The following is a 25,720-nucleotide window of genomic DNA, read 5'->3' as shown; positions in this document are numbered from 1 at the left end:
GCAGATCTTCCAACAGCCGCTTCAGTGTGTGTTCAGAAAGACAGAAACACAGGCCCTGTCAGAACTTGTATAGTGGCATTAGAAAAAAAAATTGCCAAGTGTTCCTGTGCAGTAGTGTTCAAGATAACACAGATTTCCTGCTTTGAAATTCAAAAAAACCTGTGGTAAGTGTGGTATTTAACTTAATGGTAAACCCTGAACTCTGTGGTACTGAAAATTCACGTGCGCAGGGCAAAGTCCCCTTTGAAGGGCTGCAGTCTGAAGGCCAGCGACGAAGCAGTCACCGCGGTAGCTGTGCAGTGTGGCTCCAGGGGGAGGGCCGGTGACCTGGCGAGTGCTGCCTGCAGTGCCGCTCGGGCGCAGCGGAGCGGCGGGACCTCTTAGCAGTGGCAGGAATGGAAATCCTCATATTTGGAGATCAGTCTGGAGTACTGAAGAGCTTATAAGGGGAGAAGGAAAAAACGAGGAAAGCCCTTTCTTAGTTGGGAGAAGGGAAAGGGTGCTGTGCCATTGATAGAATGGGGCTAGTGCCTAAGATGAACTAACTGAACACCCTTTTAAAAAAAAGGGGGGGGGGGACACCCCCCCCAAATTCCTGAAGGTAAAGAGAATGAAGAGGGGTAAGAAAGCCTGTATTTTTGAGTAAGAACAAAAGTGACATCAAATGGTGCATATGGGGTGTACCTGTGTCTAAACAATAGAGACGAGCATCAGTCTGCTGGAAAACTTTTTGTTTTCAGCTTGGCAAGGCACTGGTACGGGAAAAGAATAAAGTGTCAGAACTTGGTTACAACCGCTTCTCTTAAGTCAGTTTTAGCCATGTTAAAAGCCAGTTTTGGCTACTCCAGCTTTGAGACTGATGTTGATGATTTCTTTTTTTGAATGTACTTGTCTGTATAGTTGCAGAAATAGGTGATTAATAACTCCTGATGATTATATTGAGTTGATAATTTGTTTCAAGTCATCAGACTTATCCTTCAGCCATTCATGAATTTGGATACATAAGATACTGTGCTACTGGTAAAGAAATAGTATTGCAGAATCTGATTTTCAGAATACCTTTCTCTTTAGTGCATGTCTCTAGCTGCTTATTTGATAACCTAGTGCTGACCTGAGTGCATGTGTATTGCACACATTAAAGAAGAGAACCCTGTGTGGCTGAGGGCTCTAAAACAACAATTCTCTGACAACTGTCAAGATGAGGATTACAGGCACACAGTGGGTTTTTTTGTGTGTGAGGAGCAAGATAAGTTGATCTGACTCCTGTGAGGTGCTGCATTAAAAATCTGGAGTCTAGTCCCAGCTCTGCTACCTTCCTTGATGAGCAGTTCACCTGATCTTAGTGATACTGCTTTCTTTGCTTCATATTCAGTGTGGATGATCTGTAACTTTTATCTGTTGCTGTTTAATGGTATTGGCAAAAAAATGTTCCTTTAGCTCACTTAACTGGGTTGACCTTCAACAACAGTTTAAACTTACAGAATACACACTGTTCTTGAACAGCTGTCACTTGCTATGCTTGTAGCTAAATCATGTTTAGTGCTAACTTAAGAGTTGTTCTTGAGCATCACTATATTAACACTTGGTGTGGGGGTTTAGTTCCCTACAAAAGTGTTAGAGTATTTATCTCATTTGTGAATTTCTCTGAATTGATAGATGACATGTTGCATTCTGATGATGTCCTGGAGAACAGTGTCACTTCACAGTGAAGATCTGTAACTGAATTTTTATCAGGAAAGGTGATATCTTCTGTTTTTATACTTAATGATAAAGTTTCTATTTTAATTCTGAATGGTTACAGCACTGGACAACATAAAGCTTGCTGTCCTTATTTGGTAAGGAGAGTGGAGGAGGCTATGGCAACTAATAAAACAGTCTGATAAACACATTTTTGCAAAGGTAATGTGCAATTTCACGTAACAGAATCATGTTTTGTCTAGACTAAATAGCTTGAACAATGACTCTTGGAGACTTGACCTCCCAGAAGAGCCTAAGAACTGTGATGCTGTGTCTGTATTCATGTATGGGACAACTTGAAGTGAGGTTTTGTGCCTTTGCTACTTCAATTGCGTGTGTTCTGGTTTCTTGTAAGGTAATAATGTTGATATTTATGAGCTGTGGGAGAGTTAAATGTGTGCACCTGGACAGAGACAGGGACTTGAAACAATCTAGACTACTTCTGTGTTTTTGAACTTTGGAATTATTGGCCTCTAGCATGTGCCTAATTGAAGGTAGCATTTAGTCAAATCTCTTCCAGGAATCTTTTTTCACAAAATGGTGTATTCTGCCGTAGGTGCATCCAAAGTTACAAAGTTAAGGGTTCTGTAACAGTTTCAAGAGAATTTTGTAGGGCTGAGTTGAACAAACTTGTACGGGTGAATTTGCCCATTACAAGCTCCTTGGTTTTGGAATAACTTTTGCACAAGGGAATTGTTATCCAAGTGTTGGCCCTGTTCATACTTTGCTATGTTGTGGTCTCTGCCTTACAAATATTGGCACTGGCAGTTGCCCCTGAATCCATATGTTACAGAACATGTTCCATAATCTAGTCTTTCAGTTCCTTTAAAAACCTGTTGTAGTCCATGTGCGTTTGCCTGGAAAGTGGTCAGCCTGTRTAAGGTGCAAAGTGGCTGACCATTGCACATCAGCCTGTAAAAGCCTGCAGCGATGAGACAGGAGCGAGGGGACTTGCTGTGCTCTGCCCAAGAGGATGCCTATTGTGAAGGCAAAAGCAATGCCCACGGCTGTTCTGCACGCTCTTAGCAGAAACATCCTCTCGTGGTTACTTGTGTGCTAACCTTCTACAATGAGTAGAACTTCTTTGTGCCGAGACCTGATATTTGTTTTCATTTGGGACAACTTGATTTGTAGCGTGAGCTTTACAGGAACCCGTAGAGATGTGGTGTATTGTGGTCTTTCTGTTCTGCGAGGCACATGCTTTTGACCCTGCCTTCTCTAGCATGGCTATACTTAATAACAAGTCTAAAACAAGACACTCTTGTTGCACTTGCATTGTTCCTGGGAGAGGAAAACCATGACCATGTTAGTTGTGGTGTTTTAATGTGCTCCCGAAGGCTTCACTACTGCAATGCTGAGCATATTGGAAGAACCTGGGTAGAACTGGCTTATGGGGTTCTCTCTCTAAACGACCTCCTGTAGCGTTCCGAGGTGATTAAGCTCTTGCTGTCTCCAGGGGACCCACAGAAGCATCCAGCTTCATCTGGGATTGTCCTACAGTTTAGGTTGGCACTGTCAAGATAACCATTAAACTTGAGRGTATGTTTGCATTAATTTTCCATATTTAAAAAGAAATAAATGTATTTTAGTCAACTGAACTTGATACCTTGTAAAATGCATGGGTTGTTGCAAACTTTCTCGCTACACTGAGTATGTCAGGCTTTGACTTCTGGCAGAGTGTAAGAAAATTAAAGCTAATACAGGCTTGCTTCCTATAGTAGAATAGCAGTTAAAGAGCTCTGTTTAGAGATCTCAGTGAATAAAGGATGTCCTGCTGTTTATATGCCTTGAGCAAGTAGTGTTATATTGTATGCAAACTTAAAATCCAGGTGGAAGCTTCAGCCTAGTTCAGAAGATCTGGGTAAAAGTCACTTTGCTGCCTTCCTGCCATTACACTTGCTTTACCATTGCTTGTAATGGCTACGATCACCTGTGTTGATCCTAATGTTTGTTATTGTCTTTTAAAATTCTGCGTGCAGGAACTGTTACATCCCTAATGAAGTGACACTTCTTTCATATTTGAAATTGCAAATTTTGAGCTGAACTTGGAAATTAAATGTCAGAATGCTGTRATGTGTTCAACATCTTTCAGTATGTACAATGGAGCAACTAGTGGTGCCTGCTTTTTTGAAAACAAATTTCTCAAGTTTTACTTCTGTAGAAGTGTCTTTTCATTAACTTGATACAGGTGTCTGGATAGCTAGTCACTGAAATATTTTTATTATTGGGTTACTTAAAATGACGTTTGGAGGGGAAAAAGAAATGTATGAGTTGAAAATGAATCTTCATGCTTTTTTAATTATAMATGGGGGGGCGGAAGATAACAATCTGCTGACTTCAAAAGGATCCAAGGCTGTTTCATGCATACTTAACTACCTAGTGGTGAAAAATACTTGTATGCATCTTAAACTGCCTTTGGAAAGTTTGGTCCCTACTAATGGGAAGCAATCTGTCAGGTGTATAATCACAGCTAATATCTTCATTCAAGAAGCTGAAGTGTTAGTCATGTTTTATGGTCATCAAGCTTAACTTCTAGCTTTAAGAAAATCTTTTAAAATCCTGATATTTTTGTTATGTAAATTCTGATTATTTTTACAATTTTTTTCTCTCTAAAGGCGGGTTGATACAGGTGAAAACTGTATAAATAGTGAATGATTAACAACTTCAAATAATACATACTACATTTTGACTAATTGTGTAGTTACTCTTTAATGCTTTTTGGTTGCTAGCGGAAGATGTGTATATGATCTCCAACCAGTGGGACTTGTGTGTGTGGTTTTTTGTTTTTTTTTTTAATTCTAAATCTTCTGCTTAATTCAAATGAACAAACTAGAAATTGCCTTTATTTTGGTAACATCAAGGTGTCTGCTGAAGGGCAGCCATCTATGATATGAGATGAGTTTACTTGATGTGTTTGTAGCCGCAAATGTGTTCATCTTGAGAGACTGTATTAGCCATTTGAAATGTCTTGTTACATTAAGACTTGCTTACTTCACTACCAAGGTTTGCGTGAGCTAGAATGGTCTCTTGCTAGCTTTCTAGCAGCAATTCCACTATTTAAGGATTTAGGGATTTGACATTCTGTTATTTAGAAGTAATGGGGAGTGGACAAAACCTTGAGACTGAGAAGACTGTCAGAAGTGTTGCCCTGAAAACCAGCTCTGTTCAGTTACAGCTGTCTAGCTGATGTGAAAAACAGCTGTTTCTGTCCATGATGGAGTTTTTGCAAAAGCTTGGAGACAGAAGAAATCTAATTGGCTGAATTTTGTTTGACCAGTAAACTAATGAAATTAAAAGAAAAAAAATCACTTTCTTGATCTAAGATTATCTGAAAATTGATGAAAAGAACCAGCAACATGTAACTGCAACTTTAAATCATAGCGTGTATTTAAATGCACTTGATWACTCTGTTTACCTCATGCCAAATGTACAGTTTTATTTAATCCTAAAAATGAGAGCAAAAATATATATATTTTTTAATTTAGTAGCTTCACACTTCATATACAATATTGTAGTAGTTTAGAAATAGCTTGTTTTTAAAGTCTTTTTCTAACATCAGAGTTGCATGACCATARATTTATAAAACAGGGTAAAGATTATGTAACTTTGCAAGTAAAACAGCCTTCTTGGTAAAGATGAGAAAGCTTAGATAGGATATACTTAGACAGATGACAATTCTCTACCCGGGAAAAGCTTTCTTAAGCCTATACATCCCTGGCTGCTTCTGTCAATCTTTTTTAAGCAAGAATATTAGGAAACTGTAAGCAGACAGTCTTGTAGAGGATGCGTCACAATGTCTGAGCAGTGAGGTTGTATGTTCTTTTAATACGCTGTGATTTTCCGAAGTGACTTGGTAGGTTTTGAAATTGTTCCAAAGGCAGGAACATGGGGTTTATTCTGTTCATATTTTGCGTGTTTATTAGTAGGCTGAATTCTTTTCCTGTATTCTGTGACACAGAAGCTAGGGAAGCGTTTGTGTTGACAGCACCGCTGCTCTGTGCGGGTGTTGGTGCAGAGGCTCCTGGCACTGGGGCTGTGCCCAGGCACTGGGGCTGTGCCGGGTCGCCTGCAGACATGCAGGCTTTGTCCCCGGCGGGCGCGTGCTGGGCCTGATGTCATCCGGTKCCGTGTCTGGCTGAGCAATTGCGTTATCTTTGCAGGCTGGAGCACACATGAGCTTGGGAAGGCTGCCCAAATCTAAGTGGGTAGGCTTTGCCTCTTGRGCTGAGTTTCTGCTCTTACTTGTAGAGAGCAGGAAAATGTCATTATAGCAGTTACATGAAAGAGCTCAACCATTTAATATGAACAATGCCTGTGCAGCTAAGCTAGATATGCAACATCCCACCAGGTCAGCTATGGAGTGAAAGGCTTAAAATGTGTTTAGGCCACTGAGAAATAATTAGTATTTCTAGCAGCAGTTAGCTAGTATAGCAAGAGAATTGTTATTGTAGGGTTCCCCTCACCAAATGTTTCTTTGTGTTTGAGGAGCTCGTGTTCCTTATGACACAACAACTCAGTCCCTCAACTGCACCTATAGGATGTAGATATGGAAGAAAAAGCTGACACAATTCCCTCAATGGAATCGGGGTTTGTAAGTTTAGTTGTTTGACCTCTCAAACCATAAGCTTAGTTTTTCATTGTATGCTATGGTGCTACAATCTCATGAGCTTGTTTTATCTCAGGATTAGAATGTTTGAAGTTCTTTTGTGAATTCTGTATTTCAAAACAGTGTGACTCATATCTGGCTGAAACTCGGCTGTTCCAAGAATATGGATTACTTACTAATCAAGGGAAACTTCAAGTGCTAGTTACCTTTTAAGATAAAACAAACTTGTTCACTGGTAAGTCTGTTTAAGTATTAAAAAGCATTGAAACAAACTTGAGGTTAGACTATTTTGCATGTTATTAATACTAAGCATCTGTTGCTTTAAAAAGTCAAATATGCAATTAAATTTCCATATTTCCTCAGTCTAAAAACTAAAATCTTTTTCTGATGTAGATGAATTTAATACACTCGCACAGTATTTAAGAAAAGCCTTCCTGATAAATGCAAGGTTCCCATTCATATTTCAAAAGCTAACAAGCAAGTTAAAATGGAGTCTTTCATATTTTTTATTTTTTTTAGTTTTTAGGGTACAGTTTACATACACATACATGTGCCAAACAAGACAGGCAGCATCACATCCTAATGGGCTTTCTCACATGTGGCAGTGCTTTCACTGCAGAAAACTGAATGAGTTGGAATGAGAGCAGAGAGTGAGGAGAGGACTGTCATTCAATGCAGAAGGCATCAGCACATTCAAGTAGCTGCTGTAATGTGTTTAAACATAGTGGGCTTGCTCGATCATCAAACCTGTGCTACCAGTCATGCCCCTGCGTGACAAAGGATTTGCTGTCAGTGTTTGGGGGAGGGTGTTGTATAGGTCCTCCAGGCTGGGCTAGGTACTGATTACAAACCACAGATGTTATATTCTATGTRTGTTCGCGGTCTCCTTTTGGTGGAGAAATGAGAAAAGAAACAGCATTGTYAGAAAAGAAGGATATAAATAGTAAAAAGTGGAGCTTCATTCAGTAAGTAGCCTTCATAAAGTCCTAATACAGTTTAGAAGAGTGAACTGACACATGTTTATCTTCTATAAATAATTGCAATTAGTAGACCTAACTAATAAATGCCCAATTTTTGTAGAAGCCATAAAATACCTACTATGAAAATGTGCATGCACAGTCTAAATGTTGAATATTTCTGAAGAATATTTTCTTTTATCTGATGAGACTGAAGATTTTGAGAAGCAGATAGTTCAACAAATCTTTGGTTTTGCTTGTTCTTTGTGTCTTTTGGTGGGAGTGCTGGTGTAATCTAAAGCCATGACAGCAGTGTCTTCCCTGTTCCCCTTCTCCTGACTTAATGAGCTAGCCAGAGAAGTAGAGGCCTCAACGACAGCTGGCTCGAACAAGTCTTGAGGCAGGAGGGTCATGGTTAGCAGGTCTCCCTTCTCATGTGCCCCACTGATCCAGTGTGTAGTATGAAAATCTTGGGGTAAGAGTATTACGCTGTTGCAGAAGACTTGACAAGTAGGTTGCATGCTATTAAAAATTCCATGAGATGTTATCAGTACAAAACCTGAAATACCTTTAATGAAGTATAGCACTTAAAAGGAATARTAAGAATTGGGGAAACTGGTAGCTGGGAATGCAACCTTGTTTCTCCAGTAGTGATAATTGGTCGTTCTTTCAACAGGATCTGAAGTGAAGCTGAGGAGAAAATACACTTTTCCAAGATCCTATAGTTAGCAAAGGAAAAAAAATTGATTAAACCAAACCCATTGACCCATCTGTTTATTTTCCTTAACCTTAAAAGCTTTGTGGGATGAATGCTGTACTTTCTTGACAAGCATTTGAGATATTAGGCTTTGGTTAATCAAGAATTCAGAAGGTCTTGGCTTTGTATATGGTACGCTTCCAAGTGACACTGGAAAACTTAATCAGTTTGCCTTTTCTTAAAGATACTAGGAATACCATGTAGTTTGCTGGGATATTTTTAATCTGTGATTTTTTTTTTATTACTATTATTTAAAAAAAAAACATATAAAACCTGGGGGAGATTGAGCTTGTTTAAAAATAAGTTTATATATAGGCTTGAGTTCGCAGGTGAAAATCCTAAACCCTTGGGGCTAGAGCTTTTGTGATACGGTGCCAGATGGGAGCTCTGCTGTTTTAGCCTGTGTTGCCAAAGCTGATGCCCTTTATCTAGTCACGCGGYTCCTCTTAGGAGGGTCAGCACTTTGGCTAAAAGGTCAGTTAGGAAGTAAGCTTCATACTATTAAAAGTGAATTCTGACATGCCTTTATTTCTTGCCAGTGTGCAGGTTGGTAGACTGTTCTGTATTCTGCTAAACACAGCATCTTTGAAATGATTGAAGCTGGTTTAAGTTAGGAAGATCTGGGTTGTTCTTTTCTGTTGATTTAAGGCTTGCACTTTCAAAGCTTGTTCTAAGYGTATGTTTGCTTGGGAATCACTAGAGACGGGATGGTAACACTAATAAACAGGTATCACATCTGCCTTCTGTGAAACTTCCTACTGCGGTCTTGGGGCTTTAAAACAAAAAATAATGCTGCAGTCAAGAAATWGTATAAATATGTAAGCCCAGTACACATTTTGGAGCCTCCTATTAGAATAGCARTGGGAACCTTGACTCAGTTTAGGCATGAAGAATGAAGCATTACTTGTTGTTAAAGTTCTCCCTTGAATGAGAAAAGGCTTTGGGATTTTCCTATTAAGCTGCAGTGAATGAGATGAAGAAAAACTCCCTGACAGTGTTTTATTAGACAGGAAGATAATATCTGAGTGATTAAAAACTGAAGTTCAGCAATCTGTCCTCAGTTATTAGAATTTCACTGAATGGGTGAGAAGAGGAAGAAGCCTTGAAAGTCCAAATCCCCAAACATGTCAATGATATGAAGGAACACTTTCTGTTGAGGTAGAAACTACATGCTTTTTCTCTGTCCTCACAACATTTTCTAGCCTGTGTTCAAAAAAAAAAAAAAAAAAAAGCATTTTGTGACCTCTAAACAAGAGGCAAAAAATTTCTGTTCATCTGTCAGGATGAGGACCTTGCTAATGCCTTAGGGAGGGCTGTCTTTTGTGGCAGTCTAGTGACCTAAACATCGCATATTGTGGCTTGTATGAGTGGTTGTGGGCCACACGTGTTCCATATGCTCTGTGCCCTACCCATAGTTTGTTCTGTAAAATCAAGTGTACTTCTGATCCTGTGAACCCACCTAATCTCACTGTAACTAGGGTGTGTTTTGGCATCTGCCTAACAACTGTAGGAATCTACTGATGGAAGAAAGCGATAGTCTGGAAGCTTTCTTTATAGGATTGCTTGAGGTATATTGTTTGAGAAATCTTGCAACAATGGAAGACCATCCATGAGCCTCGAGATAGCAAAGATAAAATTGCAGCTGTCTGGCTTCATGATCTGCCCAATAACTCCTCCTCCAAGACAGGACACTTGGCCTGTGCTGTTTAAGTCTGGGGGCCAGTGTAGAACAGTTTGAAGAACCTTATCTGAAGAGCAGACTTGAAGATACATGTTTCTGTTGCTCTTGTGGATTTTGTTTGGAAGAATCTGTATTTCATCAAAAAACAGCATGGATATGGTTTTACTCTGGCATATACTACCTGTGATTCCATTTTGATAATAACTATCTGTTCTACATTTCCTCTTCCTGTTCCCTCCCCCAGTTCCTTAAAACCTTTCAGCATCATTTCTTATGTATGTCCATTGGCTGGTCAAGATGAAAATAGGATGTAAAATAGAGGAGCCAGTTGGCTGGATTTCTTTCAGCTTCTCTTGAGTTAGTTGCCTAAAAATACTTCGTTAAAAGCTTTCATGTTACCTGACTTTAGAGTAAGATTAAAAGGTAATGTTGGTACTGTGCAAAACTTTTTGCTGTGAATAAACCTTAAGCTTTGTGAGGTTTTCTGTTTATTTGGTGTTTTTGTTTGTTTTTTTCAATAGGAGTCTTACCCCTCTTCATCACCAATATGGTTTGTAGAATCAGATGACCCAAACCTGACTTCAGTCTTGGAGCGTTTAGAAGATATTAAGAAGAGCAATACTCTGGTGAGAAATTTGGGGGGGGGGGTTGTTTGGAGTGTTTTTTGTTTAGCTTTGTCAGATTAACAAACAATTAAGTGTGTTCAGATTTGGGATTATTTCTGAGATTTTGTGAACGTAAATTTCTCTTCTGAAATCATATGGATCAAAAGTAATCCAAGAGATTTTGGGCAAGAAGGAGAATATGACCTAAATGCTTGTTCGCTAACAGAAGTTTCAGCCCCAAGAACACAGTTGTTTAATATTTTTTGAAAATACTTGAACAGTGATATGCATGAGAACGTAAAACTAAATAAAATGGCTCTTCTGGAATGCAGCTAATTCAGTGTTTTCTTTGCACAGAGATTAACTACTGAGGTAAGAGCTCAGTGTTTTTTGAGAATGTATATTCTCTAAAACCTGACTTATAATGGTAGCTAATCCAAAATGAGAGTTCTTGGTTTCAGGAAATGACTTGACCTGACAGCATCTGGTTCATCTGGATGTTCCTGAAATAGTCCTAAGTTTGAGTGCTGCTGTGACTTTGGAGGGTTGTTCTTTGAAGAAAATCTTTGCATGGGTTCTAATGGTAGTTTAGTATTCCAGAAAAGTGTCAGGCATTGTTTCTGACTTGAGAACCCTTTTGATGCAACGGTAGGAGTTGTATAAAAATGTTTTGACTTTCCATTCTATGCRGAAAAGTGTGTCCTTGAATATGGCTTAGAGGAAGATTTCAATACAAGCATACTTAATGTCCTTTCTAGAAAGAACAGTATTACAGTCTATTAACAAATTCACAGTGATTCCCTCTGAATTCAGCTTTATGGGCATTACATAACTTCTAAGGGTACAAGAATGTGCATGCAGGAGACGTGCACGAAACAAACATCAGTCTGCAGGATGCTGCTTCTGGCGTGGGTTACATGCTGGCCTTTGTATTTGCTTGCTTTTAGAAAAATCAGGAATGTTCTTTCTGATGAAATCACTTACCTGTAATGTTTAGTGGGATGTTAGTCAAGCGTACTGGGCCTTAAATAAGCAGGCATAAATTTAAGCCTGTGAACAATATTTAGGAGTCATTTGACTTCTAGCAGGAATAATTAGAAAACTAACAAGCAAATGGGAAATTTCATATGCCTTGCTATAACTAAACACAAATGAGTATTGCAAAGGGGCATTAATGATTTAATGTCTCCTGTTGGATATGATTACAGGAGCCATGCACTTCAGTTGTGTATTTTCTTCTTACAGCCTGAACTTTAGACTAAAATATATTAAGAAGAATCTTAAGTATATGTTTCTTAATCTTTTTGTGACCTCTGCCTAGAAAAGACATAGGACAATACAGTGGCTGAACATGTGGCCAACTAAACTTTCTTCCAAAATCCTTTGGTCAGAAAGTTCTTCAGCATGAACCTTGTGTGGTTAGTAGCTTCTGTCCCTGTATCACTTTAGATGAACTCATTTGCTGTGTGGGGTTAACAAGTTTTGTGAAACAAGGTGTTCCCCCTGTGTTTAACTACCTGCAAGTTTGCTTAAGTTAAGGTAGAAAGCTTTATTGCAAACATGCATGGGACTTATTATGCTGAATTGCATATTTGCATATTTGTACTTTGTAAGAAAATAGCTTCTGGTATCAAGATAGTACTTGCCCATGGAAAAGCTGAGGGTTGATGTAATAGACACCTGAAGATGGCCCATCGGTTTCTCAGGAAACCACCCCACAGCATGTTATGCCAAGATGAAGACAGACGGGGCTGGTTGAAGAGACAGACACTTGCACTATGAAATCTGATGACTTTGTTTTGCCTAAAAGGCTTAGGTTTGTGGGTTTGGGGTCTCCCCCCCACACACACTGTTCTCCCTGCATCCTGCCATTGAGGAAAATCAAGGGAGTTAGGGCAACTCACAGAATTATAGTGGGGTAGAAGGAATAAACAGATGAGATCCAGAAATGTTTTGCAGCAGTTCCTGACACATCACTATCTCCTAAACGCTAACTTAGTTCAGCTTAGATTTTTAGGAGGTTTCAGACTGATTTTTTTCATTTAACTTACTGCATCTAAACAGTCACTTCCCATGCTGCTCTGAAGTTGCATTTTAAAGTTACTATTGGAACAGTAGAACTATGACTGTGAACGTGCATTCAGCTAAAGGCAYTGCTACCTCATTTGGCGTGAGTTAAAGTTCTCTGGTATTTCTGTCCTTTTTGCTTGTTTTGCAACTTCTGACAGGTATCAGCTTTTTGGGAGCCAAAGAGCATGCTCCTTAGGCATAAGAGTTTGACAGGGCTATATATAAGGAAGCCTTGTCACTTAACAAGGTTATAGGAGAATTGTTTTACCTATGTTAAAATTCTACACACTTCCTGGAAAATCTTCTGTTGATCTGAAATTCTGTGGTATTTGCCTTGGCATTAGCAGGGTGCTTTCTACTATTAAAAACTCCCCAAAACACTGAAAATGTTGCAAAGGTGTTAGAACACTGTCAGTATATATAGTGTTGGCTTCCGGAGCCTTTAGTAGTTTAACTGACTGTTCATATTGAGCAAGATGCAATCAGTAGATGCAGGAGCTAAGGAAGACTCTGATCCCTGGTGTCCCCTAAATTCATTCACAGAGCCTGAAAATTAGTATTGCTTTAGTCTTAGTAGATAGTTGATACTGACAACTGCCTTCTAGTGGTTGTGCCATGTAAAAGATGCATCCTACTCCTGCTTTATGTTGCTCTGTTTAATATAATAAAAGTTATAGTTGCAGGTCTAAAGTCTTAAACCTTAAGTCTTGACCCTAAATTTGTTATTTAATGTAGTTATACATGACTTGAGGTTTTGCTTTTTAAATTCAAAATAGTTTGTGATTTTTTTTTAATTTTTTTTTTGTAATTAAAGACAATAGTAAAGTGGACCTAAAATTGTGTGGGGAGCTTTAGTACTCACACTCCTAAAAATCTTGAGGGTTTAAATTTGCATCACAGACTTCAAAAGTATAGGATGCTTGATGCAGCTATGCCTACAGCTTGGATAAGCTGCTGTCGCTAAGACACTACTTGTGTCTTAGGAATTTAGATTTAGTCTTGCATAGTGGTGTTTCAGGAAAGAATGTTGCAAACTACCAAAACAGCAGCAACTAATTATATACCAGGGACCCTAGAGACAAAATGCAGGAAGAAGCTTTGCTTTACTTTGTGAAACTGCACAGGGCTACTGCATGTGCTTGGGACCAGCTACTGTCATAGAATAACKGATAACTAGGTGGTCGCACTGCAAATAGCCCTCACTTCTTCCCTGTGTTCCCTCTTATATCCTCCTTCAGCAGTTTGCTTCACTGATAGGCTAAGATTTATTGATTCAAATAGGTATATGTTGATATTCACAGAAAAATGCATATGTAATTGCATTATACTTTAAGTCCATGTTTCTTAGTAATCTGAAGACAAGTTGCTTCATAATGAACCCAGCAAGAATATTAATATTAAAGGTATTCTAAAATTATTAAAGCTTTCATACTGCTTTAGAAAGATCTCTCAACACATAAAAAGGCCTCCTAATGTAGGATAGATTTCAGAACAAGTGTCTTAAACTGTTTGCTGATTTGTAAGACATTAATACAGGAAACCAAAAAAATTCCAAGAGATGCTTTGATGTTCTCAAACAGCATTATGGTATCCATAAGAACAACCAACTTCTCAGAACAACTGAGGAGTATTAATAATTATTATTAAAAATTACAACAAAACAATGTAAYTATCAATATTATTATTTTTAATTGTATTTGGTCACTCTCATTATCTTATTAATCACACAGACTATTTACAGTGTTCCTGTAATACCCTGTGTATTACACATTGTATTTTCTGTTTAGCTTCTGCTCTAGGCAGTTTGTATTCCAGAGAACCTGTTTGTATACTGATAGGCCACTTTTCTTTGGTATCAGTAAAGCTTATACATTAAACATTAATTTTATATCGGGCATGTGTGTAAAGTTAGCCAGGAAATATATTTAACTTATTAATACAYGGCAGAAGTCTGCCATCCCTTTTGATATGGCGGAGTTATGTACCACTAATGCCTTTCACATCGTGCTGGGCCCTGCTTAGAGCAGGGGGTTGGATCAGATGACTTCCAGAGGTCCCTTGCAGCCTAAGTCATCCTGTGATTCTTCATACATATAAGCAGAGCATAAAGGACAGTGGTGATGGTGATCCATGGCAGAAGCAGCAAAGGCATGAAATGAATCCCTGCAGGAAGAACACTAGCAGTAGGGAGAAGGGATGTGGAGAGGGATTGGCTTCTAGCTCTGGCACCGCCTTTGCATATTGTGGAAGCTGGCATTAAGTGAAACTACTTAGCTATAAAAATGAAACTGCCCTTTGACAGTTGCATTACCTAACGAAGTGCAGGCTGCTGCCACGAAAGGGACTCCCTGCTCTCAGCAGCACGTTCCTGCCTCCTCCTGCTCTGTGGTGGAGTCGGTGCTTAGGTGGTGAACCGCCTCAGGGAATGACCTGTCCAGAAGCTTGCACRTTGCTGCGTTAGTTCTCAGCCCGGTTATTTCTGCGACCCGGCTTGCCACATGGCTATGTGCTCACTGATACCAGCACAAATGAAATGGCGCTACTGGGGCAGGGAGACAGCTCGTTAGGCGACAGCCTGTATGTAATTTGGTTCTGGTTGTGCCTGCAGTTTGTTGCTCTGAGTGCTTGTGCACCTCACAGTGGTGCTGCAGTTCAGAGGGAAGCGAGAGAAGCTTGCTATGTCCTTACTCCTGGCTGCAAAGGCTCCTCTGAATTTGGAGTCAGGTGAGAGGGCTTTCCTTGAAGAAGGCCAGGAGAGGAAGAAGCAAAGCAGAAAGCAGTTTTTTAATTCTATTTCTAGCCCTTACTCTCTTTCATTAGAGAGGTCTAATATTGTGGCCATCTGCTTTCCCAAGCTGTATCCTTCTGACATTATTTCCCACCCCCTGTGTGCGTCACAACAGAAGTAAACAAATTCATGGCTTCTCTAGCTTTACACAACTATGTGAGAAAAGAAATGATGATTCTTCAAGTCTTAGAACTTTTGTTCTTAAGTTCTCCTTGAGGAAGCGTTGTCTGCACAGAGAATAAAAGTTTCTCAACAAAATATGTGGTAGTATTAACCTTAGGTGTCTCACACATACTGAAAATAATAGCACTAAAACCTATGGACCTAACTGCAAAACACTTTTTGATTAGTTTTACCTGCTTTCTACCCACTAAAAGGTTTCCTGACATTTCAGACACCCAAGAAGTTTCAAACAGCTTTAGAGTCCTAACACTAATGAGGGATGTGAGTGTTACAGAAGGCTTCTGGCAACATAAGCTATCGCATCCCMTGAACCTACTCACAAGAAATGTGTTGCTGATGCATCAGTTCTTTTGGTGTCATCTGCTGTATTTGTGAGTTAAGGATGACTTTCATGACTGATGCAAAAACAGAAAATGTGGTATGATACAAAAAAATTCATAACTTTTTTACTTTTGCAGGCTGGTGTGTCAGTTCATGGCATCTGATGAATAAATGATATTCCTATTAAACAGGAATGTTGAATCCTACTGGAGAATAGAAAAGCACAAAAGCTTTCAAATAAGGGCAAAATGTATTCATCTCTGCTAGTACTTTGGGCTTGGAAATGAGTTCTTTTTACCATTGGAGAGCCTGCATTTTCAGCTCCAGTAGGATAGGGTAAGAGTGCTTAACCTGGCCAATAGCAAGGCTTTAGACACATAGAACATTTTGGAGTGGCTTTTTTTTATTAAATACACTTTAACTAATACAGTATACAAACATCAAATAGTACTGCAGAGGTATTATTCTTTCAGGATAATACAGTCTGTGCTATACCCTGGATGAGTCCACGTTGCCGGAGTCTCTCTCCTTCATGGAGAAATAGTGGGAATTGGGATTCACTACCCTAAGAATAGCTGCAAGTGCTGCTGAAAGATCTAAGCACAACAATGGCTGTCTTGGCCACTGCCTTCAAAAAGCATCAAGGCAAACTCTGTCCCCTGTCTGGAAGGAAAGTCTGTAACTGAATGCAAGTGGCATCTTTCGCAAGCTTTCTCTGGGGTACTCTTGTGCAATAGTTAGTGTTGACCATTTCGCAAATGTAATCTGCAGCCCTTTCTTTGCTTTTCTGACGTGATGATGTGAAGGCCTTGAAAAGTTAGGAAATGCTGGTATGGTTTTTCATGGCCTTGGCTTTAACCAGGAATTTGAAGGCTGCCTGGAGCTTTGGGGTGTTAGCARCTATGGAAATCAACGCAGTTAGCATGGGATCAAGAAGCAAACTTAACGTTTACTTCTGCAGCACTAAACTTATTYTCTGGATAGCATTACAGTGAGTGAAAGCTGTTCTCTATCTTGCAGTTAATAAAACTCGGTCAATAGCGAAATGAAAATTGGAAACAAAACAGTGGTGGTAACTGCCTAAATCTGACCCCAGACAGCACAAGCGGACTACCTGGACTCTAGCTCAGAACCAGCCTARCTGTGTCTTGTACAGTATCTGTGTTGCTCTAGTGCCCCACTGGTGTGCACTAGGAAGGGATGCAGAATGTGGAAAATGGGAGTTCCTCCCAGTTTTTTGAAGATGTGCTTCTTTGAGATAGGAAGCTGGAATGGCAGACTTGTGCCCAGAGCCACCACCATTTGATTATTCTTTAGTGATCTGTGGCTCTGAGCCCTGTGACTGGAACGGATGGTGCAGCCAGAATAAACCATTCTTTTGCTCCTGACTTTCCCCACTTGATACGGGGAAGTGAATGGGAGCCATCTTTATGACTTGTCCCTTTCTGGGTTTCCCAACATGGGGATTTTAGTATGATGCCTATGGAGGGACAAGGGGTGTCTAGAAATYTAATTCTGGTATCTGCAGATTTAAATGCTGTAGACTAGCTGAAAGTTCAGTATCAACATGTGAAGAAACATCAAAATATATTGCTGACTCTGTACTTCGGTTTAAATAGACATTTTCATGTTTTTTTTATAGCTTCTTCAACAGCTGAAGCGATTAATATGTGACCTCTGCAGATTATATAATCTTCCTCAGCATCCAGATGTTGAAATGTTAGATCAGCCATTGCCAGCTGGACAGGTAAATTAAAAAGCTGTGGACACCTGCTTATGGAAATAAAATCCTGTTCAACTCTAACAAACTAGATGGTGGTAAAGATTAAAATTTGTGTAAGCCAGTACTGAGATATGAAGCACTGTTGCTTTGTAGCAGGTCCTTGATCTGTTGTAGAATCCGGTTAATGATAGGATATTGTACAATTTCCATTAAAGTTTGCTTTTGTCATTGAAAGGTGTGTGGGTGTGTGTGTGTGTATATATGTGTGTGTGTGTATATAAAATGATATCAATGGTGTCACTTTAATCCTCACCTAAAATCTGCTCAAGCTGACTGCTTTGCATTCTTAGTGCTTCCCAAACTTCCAAAATGTGTTTGTGGTTAAATATTCCTTGTTTCTTCTTGAAGAGTATATGTTTTACAGTGTGCACTTGGATGAACCTATTTAATAATGTTTTCCTTTTTCACTCCCTTGTAAAGACATGGGATATAAAGACCATATGCTTCTTTGGGTAGGGGATATCTGAGGTGCCTTGTATACTTTTTGTGCACTTGATAAAGGGCTGTTAAGTATTCTGGTTAACTAAAGTGTTTTGTGTTGTGCTGAAAACCAGACTGGTAGCTGACAGTCAGCATGTTTTTATTTGTAATAGGATTATGGTATCTTCTTTTACTTGCACATGTTAAGATGACATGATTTCTAAAAACTCCTGTAGTGTAGCAGATGGTTTTCCTGTGGTGACAGTAATATAGTAATGACAAATAACTTGCTTAATTTTGGTCATGTGCCAAACTGTAATCTTATAGCTTTTCTTCCTCAGCCACCCACCCACGTAGCAGTGCAACTGTAAGGCAATAGGCCTGTAACATTAGGAAGTAGCTTTGCTGAAGAGTCTTACTTAACGCTCTGAAACTCAAAAGCAAACTCATGGAAGGCTGTCTTAGCCAAAAACCTCAGATAATTTGCAGGTTAAATAAAAGCACCTTAAGTCAGACCAAAGATCCGTCTAATCCCCTGCCTTGTCTGCAGCACTGGCATCCTTTACTTGCCAAAGGAGGAATATTAGCAGAGGACAAGCATATCATAATATCTTTGAGTATTTCTGCAGCTCAGACTTCCTGAGTTTGAAGTTGTATTCTGAAATGGAAAGTTATGAAAAATGGAATCAATGTATTTTGGTATTTCATCAAATAATCTAATAAAAAATGGCTATAAAAGTTAGTTGTTGCACAGTATTTCTAGGTAGTTGAGCCAAAGATCCATTAATTTTCAGAGATCCAAATAATATGAATAGGGTTTCTATTCAGAGCTATGATCTGATTTCATGAATAAGTTATCATGAGTTACAACCCACTTGACTTGTTCATTGCTTCTGTCACTGCTGTCTCAAAATAGGATATCCTTAGCTGATTCTTTAAGTTTCCACTTAGAACTTAATGTGAGCTTAATTGTGGCATTCTGTTTATCTTAGCTTCCTGCTAAAGTCTCTTCACTGTCACATTCCAGGAAAACATCTGTGCATGATCCTTCACATTGAAAACTTCAGTCCGTTGCAGACTTTGATAAATGTAACTTTTGTATGTAACTTTTGTATGTACTGCTTACTCTTTGATAGTAGACTTCCTGTTTTTGAGRGAAAGGAATGCAGAGACAATTCGTGCAGAAACCTCAATTGTTCTATTGCAGAATGGAACAACAGAAGAAGTTACGTCAGAAGAGGAGGAAGAAGAAGATATGGGTGAAGTATGTGTATATATGAGAATTTATTATCATAATGCTGTCCTTTTTCTCTGTGGTTGCTGGCTGATTATCAAGCCGAAGTATAAAATGCAGTCGCCCCAAACTGCAATGGCAAAGAAAACCAAAAATTTGGATTTCTACCTTTAATCTCACCTTTCATTTCAACCACCAAAACCTGTGAAATATTTTTCTTAAACCTAGGTCTCAGCATGTAAGCTACTTGGATATAGAGACTTGGACATCTGTTCACAGTTTAAGTTGAACAACATATAATACTATGCCAAGTCAGTAGGCTTGCATTGTAAACTCCTGTTTCAAGCAGCATATGAACAGACTTTGCAGTCGAAAGTGGCTCCCAGGCTGAAACAGACTGGTTGAGAGTAAATTAGTTTGCTGATTTATTAAACAGCTGAACTTTATCTATAATATGTTGAAGGAAATGAGAGGGTATCTGCAGCTGACATGCTAAACTACAGGGCTTATGTCAGTGTCTGGCAACATGGTGCTCCTTTTAATGAGCTCTTTGCTGTATGAGAACCACCCCCTTTAATTACTTCTACAACATGCTAGAATAGGTCCAAGAAATGTTTGCTCTTTAAACCRCTATAAATAGCTTTATTGTATAAGAACTGTTCTTACTACTTCAGGTTTACATTTTTAATAAATAAAAAGTATGTAGAAAGAATGAAGAACTACTTTTTTGAATAGGAGGAGTATAGATCTTCCTTCAGGAAAGATCTAAATGTTACCTGTGCAGTGGAATGAATCTAAAGCAGCTTCCCTTAGACTATATTTGGCCTAACCCAGGCCACATTTATTAGAGCCAAAGTTTCTGTAAAAGTAGTGTGAACTCTTCCCCACCATGCTGCCACAAGACTGTTTTTGCTTGCTGACTTTTAAGTGTCCTTTTACACTCTGTTCAGATAACTTCAGAAGAAAAATTCTTTYGTTGTTTGTAAGTCAAGTAGCCCTTTGTGGCACTGATCTCTTCAGCTTTTAATCTAGTCCAATTTCTAAATAAAGTGGTTTAGGATTCCTAGGACTAGGTCACTACTTTAAGAAACGGGTGTAGTGTGKTTTTTTTTTTTTTTAAATACTGTCTAAAACCTGTTACAGTTGGGGGAAGAAGGCTGTCAAATGCACGAGGTAGTATGTTTGATACCGTACAAGACAGCCTTGAATTTGCATTTATGGCCAGGTTTTCCTGCCATGCAAACAGACGGTGCAGTGGAGCACCAGGTGAGGTAGAGCACTCTGCACACTGGAGTGTATCTGGTTGTGTGCCTATGGCCTGCTGGTGTGGCTGTTGTAGTGCTGCCTTTTTCATCTTTCCCTCCTCTCTGTAAATAGCACTTGCATCACYGTAAAAGCAGTTAGTTATTTTAACCTCACAGTGCTCCCCTGCAATAGGATCGCCCCGTCTCAGAATCTCTTATCCTAACTCCGATACTGCTGCACATAATCTTCAGCCGAAATATTCACCTTGAATAAAATGAGTGGCACTTTCGAATATTAAACTCTCTTGGAAGGTTGCTGTAGCCTTCCCAGGTACGTTGTTAATTGTTTGTCAGAATTATAGCTAGGATTCTAATAGGAAAAGAAAATCTGCTTTTACAAACATCCTGGGGATGCCCTAAATTTGTGTRCTTTAGGATTCTCAAGCCCTGTTCAAAATGCCTTCACTTCCTATTTACTACCTACTTTAATGGGCTAATTCACTACAGTCATCCTGTCTCAGAGGTTTTGTTGTGCTTGTTTCTGAACAAGGGTCATGAATCTGGGTCTCTTCTATATTGTGAAGACTCCCTACATCTTCAGTGAATACTGCTGACTGAGAGAGTAAACTTAGAACAAAGTAGAAATGACATCCAACGGTCACTAATACCTAATGCTTTGCAGTGTGATGACTGTGCCTGAATGCCCTTGGAGAGAGCAAAGAACATAGTTAAATTGTTTACAGTGAATTTTTGTCTATCCTGTAGGACATTGAAGATCTGGATCACTATGATATGAAGGAGGAGGAACCAGCTGATGGGAAGAAATCTGAGGATGAAGGCATTGAGAAGGAGAACCTTGCAATCTTAGAAAAAATCAGAAAAAATCAAAGGCAAGATCACTTAAATGTGAGTTAATGTTAATGTGTTTTTTCTTTGCAGTACTTCTGGCCTTAAAATAGGAATGGCTTCCAGCAAATAAAACCTATTGCTGTACACACAAACAAGTCAACCTATGGCTGACTTCCAGCATATATAGGACAAAAGCATCAAGTTATGGGACATAAATAGTTCTTTCTGGAGAAATTTTGCTAGGTCAACTAAAATGCCAAGATTTGTCAGTAACTGGACTAATTTTGCAAAAATCCCTAGCAAAGGAAGCTAGTTGCCAGGCCAGATCCCACAGAGGCACAGTAACTAAGCACTCATTCATCTAACTTGGGAGAATGCTAGCTTGTTGTCTTCGGCCTGATACCTGTGTTACAGACAATAGTCCTCCCTGCAGAATTGGCAGAAAGCATCTAGGTTGTAAGCCTGACTTTTGTTGCTCAGGTCTTACTAAAATAGTAAATGCCACATATACAGAGACTACAGTATRAGAAGCATTAGAATTAGAAGTCATAGGTGACTTAGCATATCTGGTAAATCCAGGAATTTTTACTTTAAAACTRTTTTTATGTATGAGTGTTTTTCAGTAATATCTACACCACTCCAAAATTATTGAAGTTGTTTTGCCAAACATAAAGCAAGGGGCTTYCATCCCTCTGCAGCTTTGCTATCACAGTTTTCAGGGTATTTCTGCTAGCAGGCAGTTGTAGAAAGAAGAAATTTCTGTATGGCAGTGTCCTGGGGACACTTGTTTTCATTTCCCGTATTAAAATACAACTGTAAACACTGAGTCCTGTGACTTCCATTTGTTCTCCAGCTTTGTTAGTTTTGCTTCTTACACTTGATGATTTTCCAATAAATCCTTTTAGCTAAACTGTATTTAAAAGATTATGTTAGGTTCAAGAGAATTGCTGTTGTAAACCTCTTGTTTTGCAATGAGAAATATATACATTCAAAGTGTTCAGTGGCAACTGAGCCAGTCCACTTTTAATAGTGGATGCACTCTTGATAGCTTTTTCCCTAATTCTTTATCGTAACTCATTTCCTTAATTTAGCACAGTCTTAACTATTTCTTGCCATGATTTGCTGGCCCTAGGTAACTTGATCTAGTTCAGAAAACTTTTTCTATTACTAACACTTTAAGATGGAGAAGAGATTCAGTTTGTAGCCATCTGCTTTGAAAAGGGAATAAAATAAATAATTCTGTTGGAGTTCTTCAACTAAAAATCTCCTCCTCCTGCCCCAGTGCTGGTCTAATRTAACTTGAGTGCAAACTTCGCAAAAAAACTAGACTTATGTTTTTCTGAAATAGGCTGAATGAGATAGCTGGCTAGAGGAGATTACTCCAATTGGAGTATGAATTCCATATTTATTTATTAGATTGTTTGAAAAAAGTGTACAATAATGATCACCCCTTCAAAAAAGCTATATCTCATCAGCAATTCAATATTTAAAAGCAGGTAAGCATAAGCAAATTGCTTTTGTTGTATAGAATTGTTTTAAGACTTGACTGACCATACACAGAAGTTACTGTTTTTTAACTTAAATGCTTGTTCAGAGTTTGAGAAGAGATGCCTATTGAAATTRTATATATTTCTATATTTATAATCCAGACCTAATGGTTGATACTTCTTAATCATTAAACAAAATAAAACCTTTTGTAGCCTGAAAACCATGGCCTGCTTACTGTCATCTAAAAATTCAGTAGAACTGAACAAGCTTTTTGTAATGTCAACATTGTTCTTTGGTGTTGAAAGCCTCTTAAAACTGCAGAATTTTCTCTCCCTCTGTTCTTTCCTACTTGGAAAACACTGGCTTTTCTTTTGCTTTTTCCCTCTGCATCTAGCAGAGCTGAAATGAACACTGCTGGTTTTTGTTTGACAACAGCAGATTCAACTTACATAATAGCTGTTTCTCATGCCAGGACACTCTTGTTGATGCTGATGCATAAACAAGGTCAGCTGAGTACAGGGAACAGGGTATTCAACTACTGCTGAGGAACCATGGTATTTTTGTGGGTCACCAGAAATAGCTGCTCTGGTTAAATAATTTCTCAAAGGACTTGTGAGGATTTACTCTTTAGAACTTGAGTGCTGAGTGCTGAAAGCTATGGCTGCACTACTGACCCAGTAAAGAACAAACCTAGTAACACTTAAATGCACCCTTATGCTGCCAAAACAAGGGACTCTTAGCAGAAAACTGTCTCTGTTATAGCAGTAGGCTGCTCAGTATTCTAAGATAAAACAAAGTTTAAGTCCGTTCCTTGACAGTGGGTTTTCTGAAAGGACTGTGTGAGTTTGACAAACTGAAATGCAGTTTGTAAGCGTCCTCTGGTTTTTGCACATTACAGCCCTGTGGTATACTTTGTTTCCTCAGCAGAGGAAGGTAAAACAAAGCCATGCCACTTACATGCTTGCTGTTGAAAGAGGGAATATGAAGTCTAATGCAGGGCTTCGACTGATACCAGATGCAACCAGGAGACTTTTCAGTGTCTTTACGTGTTCTTTAGCCCTTGTTTGTAGGTCATCCTTTCTCTCCTTGGCAGAAATGTGGCTTGAAGATGCTGCTCATGCTAAAGATCTAAACACGAGGAAGGAGTGCATGCAGTCCCTTTTTTGCATACTCTAACAGGCTGAGGACATTTTCCTGCTGCTCAAGTTCCTACTCATAGGAATTTCTAGGTGGTTTTTCTTACAGGGGAAGAAAAATGCATCTACTAACTTTGTAAATGAGTTTTCCTTGTCAGTATCYCTAATCCTTTTCTCCTTACTAGCATCAGAAAATAACCTTAAATTTGGCTTGCAGTACGATATATAACTTGGAGCAAGAATTAATCCCCCTCTTGACATTGTAATAACTTTATAGAACCATTTACTTACTGGGAATAAAGGTCTTTGAACTTGAATCATTAGCTCCAAATATTTAACTTGCTGCTGCTTGCTTTTCTGAGGTTTCTCCTCACTTAGTCATTTTAGAGATTAAWGATTTTCTTATTTAGATAATGCTATTAGCTCTTTCATTTCCTACTGAGGAGTTTATGCACTTTCCTTCAGGAGTCCCAAACGTCTCTGCTTTCATCTTTATATTTTTTATGAAGTTTAAGGTGTCACTTGCGTTTTTCTGATTCTATTTTAACCTCCAGGATTGAATGCACTTCTGCACAAATACTGAAAATGTTAAGTGACAATAGAGGTAATTTGTCTTCCTTGTCTTTGGGTCACTTTAGACTTTTTTGTTTGTTTAGGGTTTATTTTTGTTTTGGCAGATAATTTTGGATGTGCAGCTGAATTGTTGAAAAACTTGAGTGAGGTGAATTACTGTGGTGTTTTGAGGTGTGAAGCATTTGTCTCATCTGATAGATGACAGTATCCAGTATTTGGATTTAAAACTACATCAGTCTTTAGTGAGCTACACCTTCTACCTTAAGATAACTCATTTAAGGAGCAGACCATGGCTGTGGTTTTGGTGGGTGGAAGGAGCAAAAGAGAATGCCCGAAAAGGAGAAAGCTGGAAGTGTAAAAACCTGAGACTGAAAAACATCAAGCCGTTTCCAGATCTCTGGAGACTTAGTGCGGTAGATATCACCACAGCATGTGCGACTGTGTAAGTTTTCTACATGTTTAGTTATGTCTTAGTGACTTGTGAATGCAGAAGCTCAATTCTTAAACAACTAAGAAAACTATGACTTAACTGTGCTATGAAGTATTTTACTCAAACTTTAATGTTTGCACTAAAATACAAATCTAAGGATAAAAAAACGCTTCTGAAGAATGTAATGCCTATATGAACTCAGACCAAAAGTTTTCCTGCTTCTGGCAGTGGTAAAAGCAGATCCTAGAGGGGAAGACCTGGGAACAGGACAAGCCTGTAGTGATGTCTCAAATATTTCTCAAGCCCAACAGTGTATGGCTCTGGGACTTCCCAAGTTAAATGTCATTTACAGGTATACCTCAGAGATATTGCGGGTTCGGTTCCAGACCACCGCAATAAAGTGAGTCGCAAATTTTTTTTGTTTCCCAGTGCATATAAAAGTTATCTTTACACTATACTGTAGTCTATTAAGTATGCAATAGCATTATGTCTAAAAAAAGTAATGTATATACCTTAATTAAACTTTATAGCTAAAAAACGCTAACCATCATCTGAGCCTTCAGCGAGTCGTAATCTTTTTGCTGATGGAGGGTGTTGCCTTGATGTTGATGGCTGCTGACTGATCAAGGTGGTGGTTGCTGAAAGTTGGGGTGGCTGTGGTAATTTCTTAAAATAAGACAGCAGTGAAGTTTGCCACATCAACTGACTCTTCCTTTCAYGAAGGATTTCTCTGTAGCATGCGATGCTGTTTGATAGCATTTTACCCACAATAGAACTTTTTTCAAAACTGGAGTCAATCCTCTCAAACCCTGCCGCTGCTTTATCAACTAAGTTTATGTAATATTCTAAATCCTTTGTT

At 38.9% G+C, this 25,720-nt stretch overlaps 1 protein-coding gene across 1 annotated transcript in view; it reads left to right on the top strand.

The window, feature by feature from the left end:
- The window catches only part of UBE2Q2 (ubiquitin conjugating enzyme E2 Q2), a 54,311-nt gene that overhangs the window by 9,152 nt on the left and 19,439 nt on the right, over positions 1-25,720 (top strand). Inside the window, exons 3-6 of the mRNA XM_026068379.1 lie at positions 10,259-10,363; positions 17,347-17,451; positions 19,115-19,171; positions 21,151-21,291. Of these exons, the coding sequence (XP_025924164.1) occupies positions 10,259-10,363; positions 17,347-17,451; positions 19,115-19,171; positions 21,151-21,291 (408 nt within the window). The remainder of the gene's footprint in view (positions 1-10,258; positions 10,364-17,346; positions 17,452-19,114; positions 19,172-21,150; positions 21,292-25,720) is intronic.

The sequence above is a fragment of the Apteryx rowi genome, unplaced genomic scaffold (assembly GCF_003343035.1).
Source record: "Apteryx rowi isolate R43461 unplaced genomic scaffold, aptRow1 scaffold_27, whole genome shotgun sequence".
Taxonomy (NCBI): Eukaryota; Metazoa; Chordata; class Aves; order Apterygiformes; family Apterygidae; genus Apteryx; species Apteryx rowi.
The sequence above is the reverse complement of the archived record's forward strand: the minus strand, read 5'-3'. Positions and strand labels throughout refer to the sequence as shown.